At 43.6% G+C, this 18,596-nt stretch overlaps 5 protein-coding genes across 5 annotated transcripts; 2 read left to right on the forward strand and 3 right to left on the reverse strand.

The window, feature by feature from the left end:
• Window positions 1–139: 139 nt before the first annotated feature.
• LOC6507878 (protein FAM91A1) lies at window positions 140–3,542 on the reverse strand. Its single transcript, XM_001956477.4, has 2 exons — window positions 1,502–3,542; window positions 140–1,443 (listed from the first exon to the last, which is right to left on the reverse strand). The coding sequence occupies exons 1-2, from the start codon at window positions 3,342–3,344 to the stop codon at window positions 446–448; spliced, it is 2,841 nt and encodes a 946-aa protein (XP_001956513.1). The 5' UTR covers window positions 3,345–3,542; the 3' UTR covers window positions 140–445.
• Window positions 3,543–5,384: 1,842 nt separating this feature from the next.
• LOC6507192 (ubiquitin-protein ligase E3A) lies at window positions 5,385–9,576 on the forward strand. The gene is made up of 8 exons (XM_001956476.4): window positions 5,385–5,784; window positions 5,858–6,103; window positions 6,164–7,038; window positions 7,102–7,343; window positions 7,403–7,948; window positions 8,009–8,190; window positions 8,257–8,749; window positions 8,808–9,576. Exons 1-8 carry the CDS (start codon window positions 5,729–5,731, stop codon window positions 9,144–9,146), a joined length of 2,979 nt encoding a protein of 992 aa, XP_001956512.1. The 5' UTR covers window positions 5,385–5,728; the 3' UTR covers window positions 9,147–9,576.
• Window positions 9,577–9,699: 123 nt separating this feature from the next.
• On the forward strand, window positions 9,700–17,386 carry LOC6507193 (procollagen-lysine,2-oxoglutarate 5-dioxygenase). The gene is made up of 10 exons (XM_001956473.4): window positions 9,700–10,009; window positions 10,511–10,596; window positions 11,919–12,058; window positions 12,122–12,653; window positions 12,717–12,970; window positions 13,036–13,137; window positions 13,194–13,319; window positions 16,078–16,204; window positions 16,269–16,703; window positions 16,762–17,386. The coding sequence occupies exons 1-10, from the start codon at window positions 9,877–9,879 to the stop codon at window positions 17,044–17,046; spliced, it is 2,220 nt and encodes a 739-aa protein (XP_001956509.2). The 5' UTR covers window positions 9,700–9,876; the 3' UTR covers window positions 17,047–17,386.
• On the reverse strand, window positions 13,368–14,334 carry LOC6507877 (immunoglobulin domain-containing protein oig-4). The gene is made up of 2 exons (XM_001956475.4): window positions 13,931–14,334; window positions 13,368–13,819 (listed from the first exon to the last, which is right to left on the reverse strand). The coding sequence occupies exons 1-2, from the start codon at window positions 14,108–14,110 to the stop codon at window positions 13,511–13,513; spliced, it is 489 nt and encodes a 162-aa protein (XP_001956511.1). The 5' UTR covers window positions 14,111–14,334; the 3' UTR covers window positions 13,368–13,510.
• Window positions 14,843–15,831, reverse strand: LOC6507876 (immunoglobulin domain-containing protein oig-4). Its single transcript, XM_001956474.4, has 6 exons — window positions 15,642–15,831; window positions 15,476–15,582; window positions 15,336–15,417; window positions 15,205–15,272; window positions 15,070–15,145; window positions 14,843–15,011 (listed from the first exon to the last, which is right to left on the reverse strand). The coding sequence occupies exons 1-6, from the start codon at window positions 15,742–15,744 to the stop codon at window positions 14,929–14,931; spliced, it is 519 nt and encodes a 172-aa protein (XP_001956510.1). The 5' UTR covers window positions 15,745–15,831; the 3' UTR covers window positions 14,843–14,928.
• Window positions 17,387–18,596: the final 1,210 nt, after the last annotated feature.

Raw genomic sequence — 18,596 nt, forward strand, 5'->3', positions numbered from 1 at the left:
TTATGGTTCTAAAATATAGTTCAAGCTTGGCTCCAATAAAAACATAAAATTGTGGCAGAATTAAAATTATAACACAACCGAGGAGAGCGCAACCTCTCTTTAATGATAATTTTTAAATTAAAATAAGTAAAAAACACTCTTATTATTTTAAAATTGTTTTAATTCTGACATTTAGTTAATACATTTACATATGTGAACGCAGGCTATGCATGTGTATATGGTTGGAGGGGATCTGACTGCCCATCTTGTTCCCCGTATAACTTACAAAACTAATAAAAACAAAAGTAAACATTAGATGGTTAGCAGATGTTACAGGAATTACATATATGTAGGCATACATAAATATATCTGCTTGCGTTTACGGGTCCACTAGCTATACAAACTGATAAGTAACTGGGGGAGAAAAAAAAGACGGAATGCTCCGGGGAATGCTTTTGTCCCGATACTAACGGCCGTTCCAGTGTGCAACATGTCCGTTCTCAAAGGCCAGACTGATTCTGGGATGCGGCAGGGGCCTGGCCGCCTGCAGCGGCTCCCTTGCCGGATCATCCTCAAAGTAGAGGCACTGCCGCACAAACTCCAGGAATAGAGTCTGCGACTGTGCGGTGACGGAAGCGAGGGCATTCAAGTTGGAGTCATTGCACAGTCCCCGGACTAGCTGTTCACAAATACGCGTATTGGTGTCCACGTCGAAAAGGGGAACCCCGAAATTGACTTCCAGAAGAGTCCACTCTTCGGTCGCATCCTCCTCTTCTTCCACGGGGGAGACTTCCTCCTCGGCCATCGGTATCTCTACGGAACTCTGCGACAGCAGATCCGCCCGGCTGCTACACTTAGCCAGTTCACTGGCCAGCACTTGACTGCAGTCTGGCGAGGTGAACTCGTTAGCTGGACCGTGCTCTGGAGTGGTCGCGAAATGATTCTCATCCGGGCTCTTCAGGGGGAAACTGGTAATTTCAGCAGTGGCGGGCGTGGCTGCCTCGCTGTTTGGCACATTTAGGAATTTGCTGGGCGCTGGGGTTATTGAGGAGCGCTTCTGGCGTTGCATCGGCTTCAGGCGCACCCTCAACTCGTACTCCTCGCACCCGAGATCCGGTACGCCCGTGTTAAGGAATGTTATGTAGCCGCATTGCTGGCGTAAATCTATCAGGTTGGACAGCCGTTGAACAGCCCGATGGGCGGCCCATTTGGCTTGGCGCGTGTCCGCCGGTTGGAATGGAAACGACTCGTAATGAAGAGCTCCGGGTGTCCGGATCCCATAGCCTTGTAGCAAAACACAGCCATTCTTAAGCTGCTCATTCACGTTGCGGAAGTTCTCTGAGTTAAGGACATACGAATCGGAGTGCAGGATATTAACCAACAGTTTCCCGTATCCAAGGAACAAGCGGGGCAGCGATTTGAGCACGGTTCCACGGCATAGGAGTAAACTGGGTGGTCCATAACCTTAAAGAAACAAGATCATTAGTAAATGGCTATTATTTTTTCTGATTTTGATACGCACCTGTGATATGGTTGTAAAAGAGCTTGCTCCACATAGGCGCCACATCGGAGCTACGTAAAAATTGGCCAAAGTATGGAATGCTAAAAGTATGACTCAGCGACGCCGTCAGCGGCGAGGCAGCGATAATGAACTTGTATTTTTTTTCAAGTACTCGGTCCCGTGTCTGCCGGTCCAAGCCCTCCAGACACTCCAACCGAAGAAGATCTAAGCCGCCGGGAAGCAAATGGCGCAAGGAGCAGATGGTGGACCTCAAAATGACGGCATGGGCGAAATAGCGGGACACGTCGCCCTCTCCTTCCGCGTCCAGCAGTGACACCTGCTCCAGTTCGGCCAAAAAACTGTCAAGACTCTCCTCGCACAACTTGCCCACCTCGAACATGGTCACGGCGTGGTTCTTCAGGCCCGGTGACAGATTGCCCATCATCAGAAAAGCGGTGAGAGTGGAGTCGAAGAGGAAACCCACTCGCTTGCCGCTCTTTGGTGCCGGAGGAGCAGGAACAGGCGCCGCGACAGCCGGTGGCTTGGTAGTCCTATCGCTCAGATCCTCCAGTTCCGAGCTCAAATCCTGCTCGTCACTATTGTTCGTCGGTTCCTGGGGAGTGGTGTTTAAATTGGCGAAGCTAAAGTCACTGGTGTTGCCATCCGAAGATAGGTAACCAATGGAACTGCTGTCCTTGTCCTTATCCTTCTCCCTGGGAGTCTTCGGGGACTTGGGACTCTGATCGAAATCAAAGCTACTAGCATGTAGGTTGTAATTGAGCGGAGTGATTTGTGGCGTCTCGGGAATTTGCTGCTGGTTGTAGCCCTCCCAGCTGTGATGATTAGCCTGGTTCTGTTGCTCCTGCACTGCGTCCTGCTTCCGATGGGCAAAGCCCAGGCGGCATATGAAGGACACCGCTTGCTTCACACTATCGAGCTCCAGCTGCAGCATATGCGCCAGCTCGGCAATGGTCATGTGCTCATCGGCGCTAACAAAGATCTTGTAGAGAAGATTCTCAAAGTAGTCGCCGCTCACACGGTTCATCACGAAGTTTCGGAGCGGTGGAATGGATATGCGATCCTCGCCGCTGATGGGCACGTCCAGATAGATGAGTCCCTTCTTGTACAAGCTGTGCACCACCTCGTAGTCGCACTTGCCCGCCGGCTGGGCTCCAAAGTCGATTAGATCATCCAGCAGGCCACGCTCTGCTGGCGTCAAATACTTGATGTCCGTCTCCAAGACGTAGCCAATATCCAGACGCCACCACGGCTCCATGTGGATGCGGACGGGGAATCGTGGCAGAAAGTCCAGCGGATTGGGTCGAGATCCAAAAAGCAGGGAACGCGGCGTATGAGTCTTCAAGTCGCTGATCAGGGCCAGATATTCATTCCGGCCTATTCCCAACACCCGTAGACAGTCGGCGGCCGTAAAGTTTGGCAATGTATCATAGCTCTTGTCGCTCTTAAGCAGCTGTCCCAGGACGTCCAGGTAGTAATTGAAGGGCGTAACCCGCAATCCCTTTGTAACAATATCGGCCAGATGGTACGGAAAGGCGCCCAGGCCGTTTATGCTTTTTTGGATTAATAGCTCATAGTAGCGCTGCTCCCGGCGGAACACCTTGGCAGCCAGATTTCCGCGGAAACGAAGCTGATTCTTCAGGCTGTAGTTGAAAGCAAACTTTTCATAGTCGCGCTGGTTGTGCAGCACAGATCGCAGGTGGACGGGCAGCAGCTGCCAGGACACATTACCACGCACGCATTGCTGCAGTTGGGCTTGGCAGTTGCTACCAACCCTGCCCCCAGCACTACCATTACCACCTCCAGCCACGCTTCCGGAACTGGATTGCTCCTCTTTCTCCGTCATCTTCGGACTCGGCTTGGAATCTCCTTGGCTTTAGACTAGCTCATACCATGGCTCTCCCTCGTGGTTATGCTTCAAAATGCCCTGTATATTTAATGGCAACGCGTTGCGTTTCACTTTATTTTCCTCTTTTCGTTGGCAGTAAAAAGAAAAACGACGACAGCTGATAAAAGCCGATAGCAACATGCAGACGTTGGACGTTTTGCAGCACTACGCCGTGGAAAGAACAGTCGAATATTTTTTATCGAATGTTTTTAAATTTAAAAACTTATTAAAAACGTATAGCGGCAAATCCTTTTCGCTTAGGAATCGAAGGATTTTTGACAAAGATACAGCTGTCGCAGTGGCCTTATGCGTTTTTATGGAACTTGAAAGGGGTCCTCCAAAAAATTACTTAAAAAATATACAAATTATTTTGTGCCAAAATTTTGATGCAGATTGATGGAGAATCGATCTAAAAATCGTTTAAGGTATTCCGCTTAAGAATCGGAAGAATATTGCCAAAGATCGCTGGGGGTCATATTGTGGCTCCCTGCCTTTTTATGGATTTTCGAAGGGGATCCTCTAGAAAACTTAACAAAAAATCTAAACATTTTAATTTAACATTTTTTTTAAGATTTTAATGTAGATCGATGGAGAATCGATCTACAAATCGTTTAAGGTATTCCGCTTAAGAATCGGAAGAATATTGCCAAAGATATAGCCATCGCTGGGGCCATATTGTGGCTCCCTGCCTTTTTATGGATTCTCGAAGGGGATCGTGCAAAAAATTTAAAAAAAAATCTAAAAAATATTTTGTTCTCAGATTTTGATGCAGATTGACGGAGAATCGATCTACAAATCGTTTAAGGTATTCCGCTCAAGAATCGGATGAATATTGCCAAAGATATGGCCATCGCTGGGGGCCCTATGGTGGCTCCCTGCCTTTTTATGGATTTTCGAAGGGGATCCTCCAGAAAATTTTACAAAAAATCTAAAAAATATTTTGTTCTCAGATTTTGATGCAGATTGATGGAGAATCGATCCGTGAATCGTTTAAAGTATTCCGCTCACAAATCGGATGAAAATTACCAAAAGTATGGCCATCGCCGGGGGCCATAAAGTGGCTCTCTGCATTTTGAAGGGGATCCACAAAATTTAACAAAAAATCTAAAAAATATTTCGTTCCCAGATTTTGATGCAGATTGATGGAGAATCGATCTACGAATCGTTTAAGGTATTCCGCTCAAGAATCGGAAGAATATTGCCAAAGATATAGCCATCGCTGGGGGCCATATAGTGGCTCCCTGCCTTTTTATGGATTGTCGAAGGGGATCCTCCAGAAAATTTAACAAAAAATCTAAAAAATATTTTGTTCTCAGATTTTGATGCAGATCGATGGAGAATCGATCTACGAATCGTTTAAGGTATTCCGCTTAAGAATCGGAAGAAAATTGCCATAGATATAGCCATCGCTAGGGGCCATATGGTGGCTCCCTGCCTTTTTATGGATTTTCGAAGGGGATCCTCCAGAAAATTTAACAAAAAATCTAAAAAATATTTTGTTCTCAGATTTTGATGCAGATTGATGGAGAATCGATCTACGAATCGTTTAAGGTATTCCGCTTAAGAATCGGAAGAAAATTGCCATAGATATAGCCATCGCTAGGGGCCATATGGTGGCTCCCTGCCTTTTTATGGATTTTCGAAGGGGATCCTCCAGAAAATTTAACAAAAAATCTAAAAAATATTTTGTTCTCAGATTTTGATGCAGATGGAGAATCGATCTACAAATCGTTTAAGGTATTCCGCTTAAGAATCTTAAGAAAATTGCCAAAGATATGGCCATCTCTGTGGGGAAAAATAACCTTTCATGCATTTTTATGATTTTCAAACGGGAGAACCATTTTTTTTTCCCCAAAAAAAGGTAAAATCCAGAAAAAATTTAAAAAAAGTTAAACGAAAAAAAATAAAATAAAAAGGTTTAGTTAAATTTAAAATGGGTTTATCTTCGTTTTTCATCAAATTGATTATCGATAACCGTTCTAGGACTTTACCAACACCGCCTATGGACGTTTTGCAGCACTAGCCCCGCTGATGATTTTCAATATTGCTTCGCTTCAAAAACACTTGCGTTTAAAACTCTAAATTGTCAAATTTCTGTTATGAATCGTTTGTGATCGACCCCAGTTGTCGACGAAAGGAAGTTGGCGACCAACTCTCCATGCGCGTCCACCAGAGGCACGGCGGCAGAGGCAGAGGCAGCAACAGAGCAGCGAGGTCAAACAGAGGGACATCAACATCGATTTTTTTGCACCCTTTTTTTTTCTTTTTGTTGGGCACCGCATTTTTGCAAACAAAGAGCAAGGCGGCGGTGGGGGGCGAGTAGCTAAAAGATTTTAGCAAAGATGAGTGGCGGAAGCAACGAAGAACAGCAGCAGCAGCAGCTGCCAGGTGTTTCCAGGTAAGTTTTCAGCTCCTAAAAAGAGTGAACATTTTGATGAAAATTGTACACTTTTCTTTCTGAAAACAATCAGCATCGCATCCGGATCTGGAGCAGTTTCGGGAGGCGGCCGGGCCACGCCGGAAATGAAGCGTTCCGAAGTTCGCAGCTTGATCCAAAGATACTTCCACCAACTGCAGTCTGGTTGCGGGAATGCTCACTGCACCAACGCCAATTGCGCCTCCAGCGGCAAGGTGGCGCCCATGACGGCCAACGAGGTGGCGGCCAAAGCCCTGCAGCTCTTCTCGCAAGATGCACAGCTTTGCGAGCCGGTCAGTAGGTATGTTACCAAAGAATAACTCTGATTTAAGCCAAAAACTAATCGTTTCAAACAACTTAGTCCCCAGGATGTGGACATGCTGTCGCCTAATGACAGTAGTAGTAGCAGTAGCGGTAGTGGAAGCTCTACCAGCACAATCACTTCTACCAGCACTGCCACCACCACCAGCACGAAATCACAATCCCAATCACAGAGTGCTTCGCGTAATGTGGTGGTGGCAGTTTTAAACGAGGACCCCATCTTGAGTGTGCCTCCCTTGGATTTGAGCGGCCTTGAGCCTTCATCCGGGGGCTCAGGTCCATGCACACCAACTTTACCGCCTGTTCAGAGCTTGGAAGCGAATAGCCTGATAGCTCTCTTCGAGCAGTGTCGGGCTGGAGACAGCTACGATTTAATCTGTCACGCGATCGGTGATGTTTTTTCCAATGTGGATCGACTGAGCAAGAGTTTCATAAGAAGCGCAGATTCGGAGGCTTCCAGTGGCCTTCAGGAGTTACTGGCTAATCCACCCGAGGCTCTTAACAAGGAGCAGCTGCGCACTCTGGAGGGCGAGCACGACAAGGACGAGGACAGCACTCAGCAAGAGCAAGAAGAACTAGAAGAAGAGGCGCCGGCAACTACACCGACAACAGAATTAATAAACCGGGAAGCTCCAGCCGAAATAGAGGCAGAGCCCGAGGACGAGGATGTGACCATGGCCCATGTGTCCGGTGAGGAAGATTCCGTGGAAGATCCATCTCAGAGCAGTGACACTAAGGTGGACTTTCATGGTCTCCGCCGTGTGCAGCGACTCCTCTTCGGCTCCCAAACGCGAGTCGTCACAGAGAAGCTGACCACCAGTGTCATCCAGCTGGCGGACTGGGTGCATTACATGCGGCCCGATTGGGAGAAGGTTATACATTGCCTCGTTATCTGCTTCGACCTGGCCACAAATAGTGAGTTTTCTTTATATCTTCATATATTATTGGAAAATAATTCGATAATTTGTTATTTTTTAGCCAACAACAGTGTGGTAGACATGGATTATCTAGACAGGGTTCTGCCCAAGCTCTGTCATGCAGCGGCCGCTATGCCCGTGCCGGCACAGGCTCGTCTAGCCAGAATATGGGCTGCTCATTGTTCGGATCAGTTACAGGCTTTGGTTGCTGCCTGTCAGCAACAGATTACTCTTCAGGTGCTCCTCGACGAGGACGCGGTGCGCGAGAACGAACGCATTATCAGCGTTACCAAAGTTTTAAAGGTATTTGTTTTTATTCTTAAATAATAAATATTCTTATTAAATGTATATTTTTCTTTTAGATTGTCTTCTACGCTAACATATTGGCTAGTGAACTCGAGCATCCCTCTTGCCGTGTGCCGTTGGATGACCGGATTGATATGGCGGCGAGCTCTTCGTCTGCTGGCGGAGCTATCGAGGATGACTTGTTCGTCTACAGTTCGCTGTTGCAGCCGCACATGCCGAAGTTTGCCGAGGACCAATTAGAGAAGGCGTTGCAGATTTCGGCCATCGACTGTCGGCGACCATTGATTCCGCTGGAGGAGTTCTACAATGAGGCGCTAAGCGAAAACATTCAAATGCACCACGACTACCTTTCATACAAGGCACTGGCCATGGAGAGTGAAATGGGCTCCGGCCACACCTTCTCATTCATGCTGTATGCGTTCATCCTGACGCCGGCCACCAAAGTTGATGCGCTCTACTACGACAGTCGAATGCGAATGTATAGCGAGCGCTACTCCTCAATGATCAACAACTTTGGCCACGACGGTCAGGATGGCATGCCTCGTCCGGATCTCAAGCTGACAGTGCGTCGCGATCAGCTCATCAACGATGCACTCATCGGGGTTAGTTTCCTCCAAATAACCATTCTTTCACTGTCTTAACTTTTTAATTATTTTTAACAGCTGGAACTAGTGGCCATGAGCAATCCGAAGGATCTCAAGAAGCAGTTGGTGGTGGAGTTTGTGGGCGAGCAGGGCATCGACGAGGGCGGCGTTTCCAAAGAGTTCTTCCAGCTGATTGTGGAGGAAATATTCAACCCGGCTTTCGGAATGTTTGTGCAGCAAGACGAAACCAATAATATGTGGTAAAATATTAACTGAAATGTTGATGTGGAAGATCTGTTCTGTTATCCTGGTGACTTTCATTGCAGGTTCAACGCCACACCCTTCGAAAATGGGGCACAATTCACACTTATAGGAATTATCATCGGACTGGCGATCTACAATAACGTCATTTTGGCCGTAAACTTTCCCATGGTTGTCTACCGCAAGCTGATGGGCTACTGCGGTACGTTTGCCGATCTGGCCGACTGGAGTCCAACGCTGCACAAGAGCTTACAGTCGCTACTGGACTATCAGGGCCAGGACATGGAGGAGGTATTCGACCAAACGTTCAGGATCAGCTACAGCAACGTGTTCGGCGAGATGGTGGAGCACGAGCTGGTGCCAAATGGCAAGGATTTGCTGGTTGGTCAGCACAACAAGCAGCTATTTGTAAATTTATACAGCGACTTCTTGCTGAACACCAACATCCAGCAGCAGTTCAATGCCTTCCGCAAGGGCTTCGAAATGGTGACAGACGAGTCGCCGCTCAAGTTGCTCTTCCGGCCGGAGGATATTGAAATGCTTGTCTGCGGTAGTCGAGTGAGTTCTCCATTAATTTTATATAAAATAGACGTCTTCATGGTATTATTTTCTACAGGAATTTGACTTCGTGGAGCTGGAACACTCCACAGAGTACGAAGGTGGCTATACGGAGGAAACGAAAATTATACAGGATTTCTGGAGCATCGTTCATGCTATGCCAATTGAATCAAAACGAAAGCTGCTCGAATTCACCACAGGATCGGCGCGGGTGCCGGTGGGCGGGCTTAAGTGCCTGCGTCTGCTGATCACCCGTCATGGACCGGACAGCGACCGACTGCCCACCTCGCACACCTGCTTCAACGTTCTACTGCTGCCGGAGTACAGCAGTCGGGAGAAGCTGGAGGAGCGCCTGCTAAAGGCTATTAACTACTCAAAGGGATTCGGCATGCTATAGGCCACAACCACTCTCACCATCACGAGCCACAAACCACCAACATCTACAATCATTAACTACCAAGTTAGAGTCCAAGTCCAAGTTCAAGTCTGTCATCGCAACTGATACCACCTCTCTGGGAGATAGGAGAAGCTGAAGATTTTGATGGTTTTGAGTTCGTTTTTGGGTTCTGCCATTTATTTTTGATACGACCTGTTCAATGAGACAATATACATATTAATATATATATATGCTCAATTTCTGGCGCGATGGCGAGAAAAGCAGACCGAACGGACACGCGATTTTGTTTCCCTTTGTCGCCCAGTTAAATGTAAATATAAATGATTACACCACATACCACATTATGTGAATTCACCTATGTAACTCCCATACTTAAGACGCAACGCGCTGAATATTTTGCTAAATAAATTTAAAGTTTTGCGCAAAAATATATGTGTAGTTCTTTGTTTTTCAGAAACAAATAATTTAGCTTGCTGCCGAATTATTTGAATTGCGCGCTATCGATATATCTTGCCTATCGAAAATACCAGATTCTACTGTCAGCTCTAGCCAGTGCTGCCAGATCTAGCTAGACAGCTGACGGACGCGATTTCTTCCTCAACGAATCTTGCTCGGTTTTTAAACTCAAAAGAGACTCCCTTAAAAGAGGACGGTTTAGCGGAAAATGCAACAATTATAACGCGGACGTTTGTGTGTGAAAGTGTGAGAATTTCATTAAGAATCCAGCATAATGCAAAAACAACAAGGCGCTTTGTTTATGCGCATAGCAGTGCTCCTTTCTGTTCTGTTGTTGTTGTTGTTGCAAGGAGCCAGCGCTGAGGCCGACGCTGACGTCGCTGCTGCGTCAGAGTCCAATTGGAATGGTTTGTTTTTGTTATTGTTTTTTAGTGGAACAGCCAGGCATAGAAAATTATATAGCTATTCATGAGATCCGCCGGGCAGCATCCGAGTGCATTCCACTCATGTACGCCGCTATATTTCCGAGATATTGTTTATGTTCCGCACCGCACCCACCCACACAAATGCATTTCCAACCACCCCGCTCCTGCCCTCGCAGCACTCTTCTTGGAAATTGTTTTTTTTTTGTTTTTATTCCGCTGTGATCTTTTTTTTTTTTCTAAATTGCAGATACAAGTGCTCGAGATACAGATACATTTCTTCGATATTATTGGGGAGAGAATTTTTAATTTTGATTTATTTGTACTTTTAAAAACCGGCTTGACTTGTTGGTTAATTGCCATGACCGGTTAAGATTTAAAATAAATTAAAAATATATATTATTTTTTAATAAAATAATCATTTTACTCTTAAGCCTTATAGATACAATTATCTTATAGATCTATTCTCTTTCCCCTCTCCCCCAGACAAAGTCAAAGTGTTCACTGTGGCCACTGAACCCACCGATGGCTATAATCGTTACTACAGATCTGCCCGAGTTTATGACATTGAGGTGAGATACTACCATAAATCTTAAATTTTTATTAATTAGCTTAATCCAGAACTTCATGTCATTCACATGGGATATCTAAAATCTAAGATATGTTAATAGTTTAAGTCTGACCACAGACCGTTAGTCAGAATATCTAAAATCTTTGCCAAAAATCCTACGCTGAAATTACTTTTATGACTCTAATACCGTTACTACCATAACTATCTAACAAATTCGCAAATTTTTAAAAACTCAGACACAATATTTCCATTTTCTGGCATTTAAATGCGAGTTGATTGCCTTTTATTGATGAATTTCTAATTTGACGTAAGCCCTAACAATAAAAATCTTTATGGAAACTGGTATATGCGAATAAAAATGTATCTGTTTGTGTTCTGTTTTGTTTCCAAGACTTGCTTGCTGGCACACTTTAGCTTCAGCAACTTTGTATTGTTTTAATGTCTGTTTAGTATATATAGTATATAACGTACAGCCTACAGCATCCGGCGTCTCTGATTTTCTGATGTGGAGCACCAAGATTGGCTGGACACTGTGGGGCAGCTACAAAACATATAGTTTTCATTCACACAACATATAGTGCACACATGTTGCTTTCAGATCCCGCGGCGTTAATCACGTAGTCCAGTCAGATTCGGTGCAGTTGCCGGGGGTAATTAGCACAATAGAGACTATGATGCCCCGGTTCTATTGATAGATTAGAACTTTCTACACTCGGCTGTAGGAAATTTACACTTATCAGGGGTCCCTAAGATGTGACACTTTTTTTTTTGTAGTCGATTCGGAAACAAAAAATAGTCGGGAGAAAAAAAATTGTGCTGATAAGCCACTTTTTTTGAGCCGAAGTTGATCTTTTCCCCTTTTTTTTTGTGGTTTTTTTTTTGGTTCCTTCATAAATGTTTATATATGGAGTATATATATAGAGTATATATGTCTTATGTTTTGTATTTCAAGAACTGTGCAACCCAAGAAATTTAATCTCTCTGCGATTGCTTTAAAAAATTGAATAACTTGAAGAAATAGTTGAGAAAATAATCATGATTTGGCAATAGCTCAAATATTTTTTAATCTTTGGGGAAAAAATCATACATACTTCTTAAAAGTAAACCCGTTGACTAAAATAATCTCAAAAAGATCAAATATCACTACTCAACCGGCTGAAAATGAATTAATTAAAGTCTCAAAGCATTATTTTGCGTACAATAGTTTGGATATCAAGTTTATAAACTCGTAGCTGTTATAATCCAGTTAAGATGGGTCATAAAATATTTAAATTCAGATCACAGATCAAACAGTATTTATAATTTTTTGATATTTTCAAACAGGTGACCACCCTTGGCTTGGGGAAGGAATGGAAGGGAGGGGATATGCAGCATCCAGGTGGCGGTTTCAAGCTCAACCTCCTCCGCAAAGCCATTTCTCCTTTCAAAAATGATCCAGAAAAAATTATACTCTTTACAGACAGGTAAGAATATTAAAAGTATTTAAAAAAAAGTGAATTTTATTAATAAAAAAAATTTAATTTCAGTTACGATGTGCTTATCACAGCTCCTTTGGAAGAAATCGTGGAGAAATTCAAGGATTCCGGTGCCAAGGTACTCATCTCTGCCGAGAAATACTGCTGGCCGGATAAGAGCCTGGCCAACGCTTATCCCGAAGTGGAGGGCAAGGCCTCTCGCTTCCTCAACTCCGGCGCCTTCATTGGCTATGCTCCGCAGGTATATGGCCTGCTGGAGGATCCCATCGAGGACACTGCCGACGATCAGTTGTACTTGACCAAAGTCTTCCTCAACGACGCCAAACGCTCCAAGCTAGGCCTTAAGTTGGACACCCAATCGAAACTCTTCCAAAATCTCCACGGTGCCAAGAACGATGTGAAGCTGAAGGTTGATCTGGAAAGCAATCAGGGGGTACTGCAGAATGTGGACTTCATGACCACGCCGGCCATCCTTCATGGCAATGGACTGAGCAAAGTGGATCTGAATGCCTATGCTAACTACTTGGCCAAGACCTTCAACGGCGTTTGCCTGTTGTGCCATGAAAACCGCTTGGAATTGGACGTGAGTGGTTTCTTTAAAGGGCCTACCTCATCAGTTAATAGAATATTATTTTTCTTGCTTCAGAATACAAATCTTCCTGTGATTTCTTTGGCTCTGATTGCCCCACAACCCGTGCCATTCTACGATCGGTTCCTGGAGGGCATCCGCAAAATAAATTATCCCAAGAAGAGCCTCCACTTGTTCATCTACAGCAATGCAGCGCTCCACGACGACGACACCAAGTCATATGTGGAGAAGCACGGAGAAGAGTATGCCAGTGCTAAGTATATCCTGTCCACAGATGAACTGGACGAGCGACAAGGCAGGCAGTTGGCTCTGTAAGGGTTCCACACTCCTATCATAGTCATAAATCCTTAATACCTAATGTTATTAACTTTTTTAGCGACAAGGCGCGCCTTCACAACAGCGACTACATGTTCTACGTGGACGCGGATGCCCTTATCGACGATGGTGAGGTGCTCCGTGAGCTACTCGCATTAAATAAGTAGGTCGAGGCCGTTGCAATTACTTGATACTCTAAGTAATCATTACCCATTGCAGGCAATTCGTGGGTCCACTCTTCACCAAACACCATGAGCTGTGGAGTAACTTCTGGGGTGCCCTTTCCGACGGAGGTTACTACGCCAGGTCTCACGACTATGTGGACATTGTGAAGCGCGATCTACTGTAAGTACCATGTCTTCAGGACACTAGGGAATCAAAATGAAACAAGTCTTAAATCAAAATTAAACTTTATTAGAAGCAGACACAGTTTCCAAAGTAAAACTATTTAGAATTGCCCACAGATTGCTTTTAACCCAGCCATGCCCCAAGGATATTTCATTATTGAATCCTTTCCATCACTATTCCATATTCGATCAGTCGAAGGCGATGGAGAAATCTGTCTTGAAACTCCGCCGATCAATAGAATACATATTGTCAGCCGTGCACTCGTAGAGTCCGGCATCCATCTGGGTGGCGGGATCTATTTCGATCTTGGACTTGACCTTGTCGTCGCCGATGCGCCACTCATGGACGTGCATGTAGAGGTGCTGGTAGATCTCGGCACCGTCTTTGTACCAGGTGATGTGGGGCCGGGGATTACCCTTGGCCACGCACAGGAAGGCGATCTTGTGGCCCAGCACGTACTCAAGATCGAAGTGCGAGGCCTGCAGGATTTTGGCACCCTGTAAAGGAGTTATTCTACTTTGTTATAAAACTTTAAAAGTTTATGATGCACTAATTATAAACTAAACACTTTTGCTAATTGTTTCAAGTTACTTTCTTAGTTCACTCACATTGTTATTATTGTAGTACTGATCCGATTCTGGATCGCGATATTTTCCTGTAATTGGCAATCCAATTTGTACCCTGGACTTGGTCCGTCCTCGGCCACGCCCACGACGCCCCTCGCAAATGGGCGTGGCCAGCATGAGAAGCCCCAAACTGAGGCAGATGATCAGGCACTTGACCTGCATGACTCTCTGGGATAATAAGTAGTAGTGTCTTTTTTTTTTTATGGCACTGGCGTGGCTGTGCGAATCTCGTCTGTTGGGCGACTGGGGCGACTGATCCACACCGATCCGGACTCTGCTCCGCACTGCTCATCTAATTTGCCACAATTGTCCGGAGCACTTAATCCACTTCGTCCATCTGGTTGGCTCTCGCAGCTTTTTGTTTTGGGATAGTAGTAGCACTATACAACCCATCTACCCATCTACCCATCGCCGCATTTTAATATTTCGCTCAATTCCATTGCTTGATTGGATTTGGACGCTCGCTGATATCGCTCACGGTAGGAGCTAATGGCACCCGTTTCCTGATGTTAGTCCGGGACAGTGGTTTTAGTGTTTTTTCTTTCAAAGGCAATATATATATTTTCTCAACAGTTTGTTTAAATATTAAAGAACAAGAAGACCCAATAAGTAACATTATTAATTTCATAAAAATATCATTTTATTTCCCTGAAAGTTTCCTTAATTTTAAACCACTGTGGCCCTTTGAAGGCTATTGAGAACTCAACACTTTCAAAAACCAGAAAACCTAGCTTTGCTCGGTTTGCTTTCACACATTTTAATAAAATAAATGCAAAAAAATCATTTGAATTGGGTAATTGAGCCAATTTGTCGGCCTGCTGGGGAGCAACTTTGTGACACAAAGGTCGGACGGGGGAATAGAATCAAAATTTCCATAAAATGAGACGCAAAATATAGATTTAAAAACATTCTTTATTGCGATTTATGCAGTAGAGTGCAAGTTAGAATTATTTTTGTCTTAAAAACATGAGAAACTTGGCTTAAAAGTTAACCATAACGTAGTCCGTACGAAAACCGCGACGATCAATGGCATAAATATTATCCGCCTGACATTCATAAAATCCTAAAAATACACCAAGAATATAATAATATTTTTGTTAAATCTTATTAAATATAAATACCAGCATCCATCTGAGTAGTTGGATCGATTTCCATTTTAGATTTAACAATATTGGCCTCCTCATGAGACTCATGTACCTGGAGAATATTTTTTAAAAAATTTTAGATTATAGTTTAGGGATTAAAAAAAAAGTTACCTGAAAGAAGCGATGCTGGTAGAGCTCTGCTCCATCCTTGAACCAGGTTATAGTGGGTCTAGGAATCCCTAAAATAATATTATTTATATATTTTTTAAAGATTTTCTTTATAAATAAGAACTATCCACTACCTTGAGCCATGCAGAAGAAAGTAATCTTACGTCCCAGGGTATAATCGTATTCAAAGTGTGAGGATTTTATGATTTTGGCACCCTAAAAAATAATATTATTATATTTTTATATTATAGTATTTTTGGTTTAAAAAATATACATTTTCATGCCCATAGTAGTGGGTGGCATCCTGTGACAGGTGCTGTATAACCTCGGGCTTCTTGCCCGTGTAGTTGCGACGCAACACATTCTTGCCGCCGGTGCTCCCTGGGAGGTGTTAATTAATTAATTGCAATAGTAAACTTTTAATTGAGTTGCCGACTCACTCTGGGCGGCTATTGGCCAGGGATCCCCTAGCAGCAGGATGCAGAGCCCAAGGAGAACAATCCGTTCGTTTAGTTTGAAAATGCCGCGCAGGCAAGGAGCCATTGTCGTTGAGCCGCAATGCCGATCGCCAACGAGGAATGTTGTTTTCTAACTGCGCTCCCGATCTGCACAGCATGTCATCCACTCGATTACCCTGCTCCATCATTCCTGCCCCCCACCCAGTTCTCATCCCCTCATTGCCATCCGGAACGTTTTGATTAAATTAAGGTGGTTTTGTGGATGGGGAACGGGAGATGGGGATCGCAATGGGCAGTGCGATGTCACTTTCCATTTTCGCTACATTGTTGCAAGTTTATTCTGCACTTGGCTAGCTCTCTGATCTGGTCTTTGTTTATTATATTATATAATATGTATACAACTCTTATCCAACTGCAGTGGTATCTTCAACGTGCCCCATGTGACGAGCATCTATCTGGTGAAGAGCAGTGCCTTCGATGCCATGAGTTTCCAGCACAAGGAATTCGATCCTGACATGGCCTTGTGCGAATCGCTGAGGAATGCCGTAAGATCTATCTCAACCATACTATCTAATCTCATTTTTAATTAATTATTCTGCAACCCCACAGGGCATCTTTATGTATATTAGCAACCAGCGCTACTTCGGTCACCTGGTCAACACAGATAACTTCAATAGTACGGTGACACGTCCGGATTTCTATACGCTGTTCAGTAACCGGTACGATTGGACCGAGAAGTACATACATCCGAACTACTCGCAACAGTTGAACGCCACCTATCCGATACCGCAACCGTGTCCGGATGTCTTCTGGTTCCAGATCGTGACGGACGCCTTCTGTGACGATCTGGTGGCCATTATGGAGGCACATGGCAGCTGGTCGGATGGCAGCAACAGCGATGCTCGCCTGGAGGGCGGATATGAGGCGGTGCCGACGCGTGACATCCACATGAAGCAAGTGGGTCTGGAGCCGCTCTATCTCAAGTTCCTACAGATGTTTGTGCGTCCGTTGCAGGAGCGTGTCTTTACGGGTTATTTCCACAATGTAGGTTGTCATTTGAAGCTTTTAAAAGGAAGTTATATTTATCTCTATCCCCTGGCAGCCCCCTCGTTCGCTGATGAACTTCATGGTGCGCTACCGCCCGGATGAGCAGCCATCTCTGCGTCCCCACCACGACTCCTCCACGTACACCATCAACATTGCCATGAACCATGCCGGAATCGATTACGAGGGCGGTGGCTGCCGTTTCCTGCGCTACAACTGCTCCGTGGTGGACACCAAGAAGGGATGGATGCTGATGCATCCCGGCCGTTTAACCCACTACCACGAAGGACTTCTAGTGACCGAGGGCACTCGGTACATCATGATTTCCTTCATCGATCCGTAAAGAGATCGACTATACTCACTGCCATGTTGGCCACTCCAAAGAACTGTATCCTACGCCCGATTTACGGAATTAGCCGAAGGAATTTTGGCGTCGGCCTTGAATTTAATATTGTTTTAGGACCGATAGCTATATGATCAATCGATGAATCTGTTAAAGCCTTAAGTTAATTTTAAGATTTTGTCAACCAAGTGCAAAGTGTTCAATTTTCGAATAAATAATTTAAGTCGATTATTAAGATACGTTTTTGTAAGTCATCCTTTTTGGACAAACATTTATGTAAAGGCTTTTCAGTGTAGATTCCATTAACAACCAAGAATATATTTTATAATTCTTAAATGGACTTTATTTAATATGGAAATTTACAATTATGCTACATGGTCTAATTTGGATTGCTCGTAAAAAGTGTTTTATACACAATTTATACAAATATAGAAACATGATTTGTTGAAAATCTCAAAATTATTAAAAATAATAATGAGGATTAGAGCTGGATACCATGAATTTCGTACCGCTATCGATTTGGTACGTTTGGCTAAGGATCTGGGTCCTACCTTATTCTTTAAGACAAATTTTTTCAGTTCACTCGTCGTGTGATTACCATGGTATGGTATTCGCTTCACATCAAAGTCCATTACAATATATGGTAAATTTTTTGGTAAACATTCCATCCATTTGTCATTAAATTTATTACGTCTATACTGATCGCAGTTGAATTTAGATATACAAATATCCCGATATGTCCTCAGGTCGTAGGCGAGTACTGAGAATACTTCCTTGAGATTGGCGCAAGTGGAACAGTTTGAAGAGTAGCTCATGAATAGTAAGTTGTTGCGATTAGATTCTCCCAAAGGAATGGACATCTCCCACACATGACCTGGTATACAGGATGGGGTCGTCGACTCGATGGCTAGTGGTATTTTTTTCAAAATTAATATTATAATCAGCCATTGCGATATTTTTATCATTTTATGAATTTGATAATGTATTCTAATATTACACAAAAGGGTGAAAATAAAATTAAAATAGCTAGAAATACAATGATAACTTTGTTGTACAAAAGAAATATATAATATATTTTATTCACCTTTTTAAATAATGGTTCCATAGTACCGCTGTTATCATTAAGACTTACGTTACAAGTTCTGTAACGAAAGATTACGTTGTAAGTGAAAAAACTAATTTTCTTGATTTATTTGTTAAAAAAGAGAGAATTCTTGAGAATTTGTCCTTTAATTTAGAGAATTTTAAAGAAAATTTATGTTTAAAAGATTTAGAAGAATTTATTTATAAATTTATGTTTATATTTAAACTAGGAAGAAATAATTATAAATTTACTAGAATAAAAATGTGAATATTTATAAATATATAAAAAATTATTTTTTTTTTATTTTACGACTGGTATCCCCCCCTTGAATCAGCTGTTTTTTACAAGCAAAGCAGAACTATTAACAGAAGAGCCACCCACATAATAACAGAAATGAAGCAGTCGCTGTGCAGACATGCCGGCTGTTATATATCGGTTACACTGCAAAAAAATTCTATTTTAAAAT

The sequence above is a fragment of the Drosophila ananassae genome, chromosome 2R, assembly GCF_017639315.1.
Source record: "Drosophila ananassae strain 14024-0371.13 chromosome 2R, ASM1763931v2, whole genome shotgun sequence".
In the NCBI taxonomy this organism is placed as follows: domain Eukaryota; kingdom Metazoa; phylum Arthropoda; class Insecta; order Diptera; family Drosophilidae; genus Drosophila; species Drosophila ananassae.

Coding starts and splice junctions, on each gene's coding strand:
- LOC6507878 (XM_001956477.4), bottom strand. CDS start 3,344: ATGACGGAGAAAGAGGAGCAATCCAGTTCCGGAAGCGTGGCTGGAGGT. Junction 1,444..1,501: donor CTTTTACAACCATATCACAG/GTGCGTATCAAA, acceptor TGTTTCTTTAAG/GTTATGGACCACCCAGTTTA.
- LOC6507192 (XM_001956476.4), top strand. CDS start 5,729: ATGAGTGGCGGAAGCAACGAAGAACAGCAGCAGCAGCAGCTGCCAGGT. Junction 6,104..6,163: donor CTTTGCGAGCCGGTCAGTAG/GTATGTTACCAA, acceptor CAAACAACTTAG/TCCCCAGGATGTGGACATGC. Junction 7,344..7,402: donor GCGTTACCAAAGTTTTAAAG/GTATTTGTTTTT, acceptor TTTTTCTTTTAG/ATTGTCTTCTACGCTAACAT.
- LOC6507193 (XM_001956473.4), top strand. CDS start 9,877: ATGCAAAAACAACAAGGCGCTTTGTTTATGCGCATAGCAGTGCTCCTT. Junction 13,138..13,193: donor GAGCTACTCGCATTAAATAA/GTAGGTCGAGGC, acceptor TACCCATTGCAG/GCAATTCGTGGGTCCACTCT. Junction 16,704..16,761: donor TTACGGGTTATTTCCACAAT/GTAGGTTGTCAT, acceptor ATCCCCTGGCAG/CCCCCTCGTTCGCTGATGAA.
- LOC6507877 (XM_001956475.4), bottom strand. CDS start 14,110: ATGCAGGTCAAGTGCCTGATCATCTGCCTCAGTTTGGGGCTTCTCATG. Junction 13,820..13,930: donor AGTACTACAATAATAACAAT/GTGAGTGAACTA, acceptor ACTCCTTTACAG/GGTGCCAAAATCCTGCAGGC.
- LOC6507876 (XM_001956474.4), bottom strand. CDS start 15,744: ATGGCTCCTTGCCTGCGCGGCATTTTCAAACTAAACGAACGGATTGTT. Junction 15,273..15,335: donor TTTCTTCTGCATGGCTCAAG/GTAGTGGATAGT, acceptor ATATTATTTTAG/GGATTCCTAGACCCACTATA. Junction 15,146..15,204: donor ACCAGCATCGCTTCTTTCAG/GTAACTTTTTTT, acceptor AATATTCTCCAG/GTACATGAGTCTCATGAGGA.